At 58.0% G+C, this 4,959-nt stretch overlaps 1 protein-coding gene across 1 annotated transcript in view; it reads right to left on the bottom strand.

Annotated features, from left to right (window-relative positions):
• RNF115 (ring finger protein 115) overlaps positions 1 to 4,959 on the bottom strand; it is a 23,047-nt gene that overhangs the window by 3,978 nt on the left and 14,110 nt on the right. Inside the window, exons 4-7 of the mRNA XM_035902116.1 lie at positions 4,397 to 4,448; positions 1,569 to 1,780; positions 974 to 1,045; positions 717 to 789 (exon numbers count right to left, since the gene is read on the bottom strand). Of these exons, the coding sequence (XP_035758009.1) occupies positions 717 to 789; positions 974 to 1,045; positions 1,569 to 1,780; positions 4,397 to 4,448 (409 nt within the window). The remainder of the gene's footprint in view (positions 1 to 716; positions 790 to 973; positions 1,046 to 1,568; positions 1,781 to 4,396; positions 4,449 to 4,959) is intronic.

Raw genomic sequence — 4,959 nt, 5'->3', positions numbered from 1 at the left:
AAGAGCCCGCCCCCGCGCGGCCATGGGGGCTGCAGACTCATTTTAGGAAGCGGTGAGTAAGGCGGGCGAGACGGGCGGGTGATGCAGCCTGGGAAGCCGGGGGCTACTTTTGAATGGCAGCAGATGGCTCTGCCAGGCGCCTTCGGGAGGTGTCAGCACGACAGCAGCAGCCAAATTAGCTCTCATACAGCACCCGTCTGCTCTTCCCATCCCAGTGATGCCAACACCCCGGGGGAGACTGTTTGTGGATGGAGGCTGGACACCCCCGATCCTCAGAGGAGCCAGACAACGCTTCCAAGGAATGGGAGAGCGGGCTCGGCTCTTCCCTCCACAAACCACAGGGGGAAATGGCTCACGACTGCAAATTGCGGAATGCGGTAAGAGATCCGGGGCTGACGCCAGGGATTTTCATCTTTGGCCTCTGCTGAGCCCCGTTGCAAGGCACCTGCAAGCCTTGTGCCACACGTGAGCTGACCAAGAGGTGAGCTCAGATACTGTATTTCCCCTGGAATAAAGTCTGGCCCTGCTCCTAGGCCCTCTGAGGACGCAGGGCACCAGCAGCCACCACGCCAGCCACCGACGGTCTGCCCCTGGTCCTCGCCCGAAACCCAGGGCTCGTCTCCCGCAGCGGGACTGACCAGAGGGGAGCACCAAACTCTCCAGGCACAGATCAAAGCTCGGGGCTTTCTCCACCCAGGCACGTACGAGGGCCTTACCTGGGTGACAATGGCATCAAGGCCACTCTGTCCCCATGCGTAGTCCCCGGGATTCGAGTGCAGCATCCCGCTCCTGCGGACGGGAGCGGAGAGTCAGGGAAGGCGTTTCACTCACCCCAAACCAGCCCTGGGGTTTGCACGATCCTCCCGGAGGAGCCACACTGGGGAGAGGGAGCTCCCGGGCTCCAGATCACGGCTGTTTACTGGTGTGGACAGCCGTGATCAAAGCCGTGGTCTAAACCACGCTCGCTACTCACCAGGAAAAAGGGTGTTGTGAGCCAGGAATCGCTGAGTTTGCAAAAAACCCTGCAAAGATCTGCTGTATTATTCTAAAGAGGGAGGAATGGAAAGAGAGAGAAAAAGAACAAGTTGAGCAAATCGAATACAGGGCGGCAGCAACAGTTTTGCAAGAACGGGCAGCGAAACACAAAATACTGCTGCCATCGATCACAGCCACAGCGCTGCCAAGACTCACGCCTCGGTAAATCCCCTCTGCAGAAGGCCAAGCCCTGAGACAGAGGCACAGGACGAAGGAACAAGGGATGCTAACTCATCGGAGCGTGGGAGGGCCGGGAGAGGAAATGACTGAGTTTCCCAAGCACTGACTCGTTTCCCTGTGGCGAGGGTTGGCACCGTGACAGGCAAAACCCACCTTGGCCACCAGGCAGCTTCGACGCCTGCCGAGGGGGACAAAGGGTAGAGCCTCTGCCGTGAAAACCTGCGTTCCCTGGGTCTGAGGGTCACCTACCGTAAGCGCCAGGATCCCCTTTGGTCACGTTTCTCCCCCAGGATCCCACATTTTTCCGCTGGTGGGGGAGGGAGATGCTTCCAGGGGGTAATTTAGGCACTTACCCTTCGATAGCAGGAGACCTGTCGGGGCGCGAGCTGCCCCGGGATCTGTACCTCCGCGTCATGGGCAATCGCGGGGGTCGGCTTGGTCCCCAGAGGTCGGCGTGAGCTTGGTGGCCCCTCTCGTTGTCCCTGCTGTCTTGATCCAGTGAGCTGCTACTCAGAAAGGGTCTGAAGTCGGGAAAGAACATCGTGTGGTCCAAATGGTCCCAAAGCTGGGGGGAGAAAAGGGGAGACACAAACCACGCGCAGCTCCGTCACTAATCCCGGTGACTCCGCTGCCAACACGGAGGCAGGGAAGTCCACCTCAACAGAAGCAATTGAGCAAATTCCTATGGTTACCATGGCTCCCGGGGGAAAAAAAAAAAAAAAAAAAAAAAAAGTCTGGCAAAAATGCTTAATTATAGCCTAAACTAATCAGCTGTACCACCCCCGAGAAGATCAACACATCAGCTGAAGAGCTGCTATGTACAGACCCCAACAACGTATATTTTAAGCCACCCCGGGGTGCTGCGAGGGTTGGTCTCTCTCTCCAAGGGCTGGGATTTGAGGAGAGAGAACGCTGGATGCCCGGGCCCCCCACCCACGGGCTCATTGGGTGCTCTAGGTCCTCACAGCCACGGGTGGCAAACAGATGGGGCCCAAAAGAACCGAAGTGCGGCCCCCAGGAGGGAGGGTTCGTGTCTCTGGTTGTGTCCTCGGGCTCGGTGAACCCGACACGGCAGAACAGAGCGGCGCGAAACGGCCGATAGCGAAAGGTCCTGCACGCGTAACGCTGTGCTGTGGGGTCCATCCGCACAGGTGAAGGCACCTCCCGGCCCGACAGCGGATCGACCTCCTGCCAGCGGTGCCAAACCCCGCCTGCTCCCTGCCCGAGTCCCATTGCCAGCCCCAAGCCCGCCCCAGGGCGAGCAGGGACACGAATTGAGAGCTGCCGGGGGATGCGGCTCCTGGCCACGCTCCCCGCTGGGGGCTGATGGCCTGCAGAGAAACTGGGGGGGGTGTGTGCACGAAAACACCCAGGAACCCAGAGCAAGGCACCCCCACCCCGAGCTGCAGCTCGGAGCCGAGAGCCTCCTCGGCCACCCTCACCTGCCAAATCCTTTTGCCATCCGGAACACCCACGGATTAAAGTAACAGCCGAGGAGGGCACCGAAGGTTTGTGAAAAAAAAAGTAAGAAAAGATTCGTAGGACACAACAAAAAGCGGAGTGCCAGACGATAAACGCTCCGTGGGCCACGCGAGAGCGAGCTGCTCCACGTGCTCGATGCGCCCGGGCCAGGCTCTGCGCCCCAAAAGCGATATTCGGAGGAGCGGGGCGCTTGGATTTGCTGCGGGAATGAAACGCTCCAGAGCGTTAACACGAGGGCTGCTCTGTTCTCCGTTGTACCCGACCCTCATCACGCGCTGAGACACGATCAGAGCGGCTTCATTTCCATTTCACACCAAATTAGCTGGCTTTACAAGCCTCTTACATTGCCTGGTTCAATCGGATATCGGAGGGAAGGGAGAAGTCAAGTTTATGACCTGCTCTCTGAATTAATGCCCCGCAGAGAGGGTTTTGCCTGTTCTCCTGCTGGTCGTGATCAAGCCGCAGCTCTGCCTGCCTGCAGCCACGCTGCTGGGAGAAGACTTTCATTTATTATTAATCCTAAAAGCCATTTAAACTTACACAGCGCCCTTCAGGCAGAGGCATCCCAAAGCTCTCTGTAAACCGACACGTGGGCTTAATAAGAGGAGATCGCTTGATCTCGCTGCGAACGCGGGCATTTCTGGGATACGGCGCTGGGGAGGAGCAATATCAAGGCAAGGGTTTTGTTCAGGAGACAAATGGATCCAGCTGGAGAGGAGGAGAGGCAGAGCAGCCGTACGCAGGGAACGTGGAAGCAAACAGGAGGGATCCAGATCCGAAACGCAAAGCTGCAGAGGGATTTCAGCTCTTTGGTGACCCTGGTTCCGGCACCGAACCGAGTGGCTTTGCTGCAGCAGGCGAAGGAGGGCTCAGCAACACCATGGACCCCCAGACCTACCCAGGGATGACCCTGGCCGAGGAGCTGCGACTCAAGACATCGGGGAGCGACCCTGGCAGGACCGAGGAACAGTTAAAGCTCCCCAACAAGCGAGCAAACCAATAACCTGATCTCTGAGCAAGGTCTGCTGGCAGAGGAGACGCACAGAGATTTTATTTCCATCTGGTTTACACGGCTCAGCTGAAGTCCTGACGGGAAATAGAGCCCTGAGGAACGAAGCCTGCGCTCAGAGCCTGAAGCCGCCCTTCCTTCCCCGGGGTCTGGCAGAGGAGCTGCCGCTGCAGCCACGAGCCCAGGGTGACTTGGCGAGGCCACAGCACGAGTTCAGGGTGCGTATTCGCAGAGGTCGACTCGGGCTCTCAGCACGTGCCCGGCCCTTTGAGACTTTAGGTAATGGGGTAAGAAAAGACGCCGCCAGCCCTCGCTGCTCCGGGCTCCACGCAACTCAATTACGAGACGCGGATTTTGTTGTAAATTTGGACTTTTTAGTGACGAGCAGGGAGGAAAGGGAGGTCAGGCAACGCCCTCCCCACTGGCCGAGCATCACCAGCACATGTCCCTGTATCTGCCAGCACCAGGGGCCAGCGCGCCTTTCTAGCATCCTTTTTTTTCCCCCCGTCCTGCCCAGTGAGCAAACCTCTGGCAGGTCTCAACCCCGGCCATGTCAACACTCTCCTCAAAATTTGCCAAGTTCCCGAAACCTCTTTGGAGGATCAGCCGCCCTTTTTGCACACCAGGGGCAAGACTGAAAACCTCTTCGTGGCTACAGTTAAGGAACCAAAGGAAGACAGCAAAACTCACCTCTGCAAACTGTGTGGACGGGCTGTCGTCTATGCCACTGCCGTCTAGAAAACTGGAGAGAAACAGGCAAGTGAGAGCAGCTCTCCCCTCCAAAAATCAGCTCCCCTTCTGGGGTTAGATACAGGCGGGAGCTCGTGTGAGCAAGGCAGTCCCCGTGTGGTCCGAGAGAGGAAGGGAGGAGCAAACAGAGCCTGCCGGTGTGAACATAGGGGAGTAATTCCTCGGGACAGAGAAGGGCTATCAACGTCAAAAGGCTCGGTTATGTGCCAGCACACCATGCACAACCTGATGGCAGAAGAAACCTGGTCTCTAACTATCCGGCCTCTGGAAGAGCCTCCTAAGAGGAGGCGTTTGAGATGGAGCATCGTCATTCCGCAAACAGGACGGTGTGCTAAGCGCCCCAGAGGACTCCTCCAGCCTTGCCTTAAGCGATGGGTATACACCTGTATTTAAGAAGAGGACGTAGTGTGACATTAATTGAGGGAGCTGGGGGGGGGTTCAGCCTGGAGCAGAGGAGGCTGAGGGGAGCCCTCATCGCTGCCTACAACTGCCTGAGAGGAGGG

The sequence above is a fragment of the Egretta garzetta genome, unplaced genomic scaffold, assembly GCF_000687185.1.
Source record: "Egretta garzetta isolate BGI_Z169 unplaced genomic scaffold, ASM68718v1 scaffold359, whole genome shotgun sequence".
Classification (NCBI taxonomy): Eukaryota; Metazoa; Chordata; class Aves; order Pelecaniformes; family Ardeidae; genus Egretta; species Egretta garzetta.
Note: the sequence above shows the minus strand (reverse complement) of the source record. Positions and strands in the feature narration are given on the sequence as shown.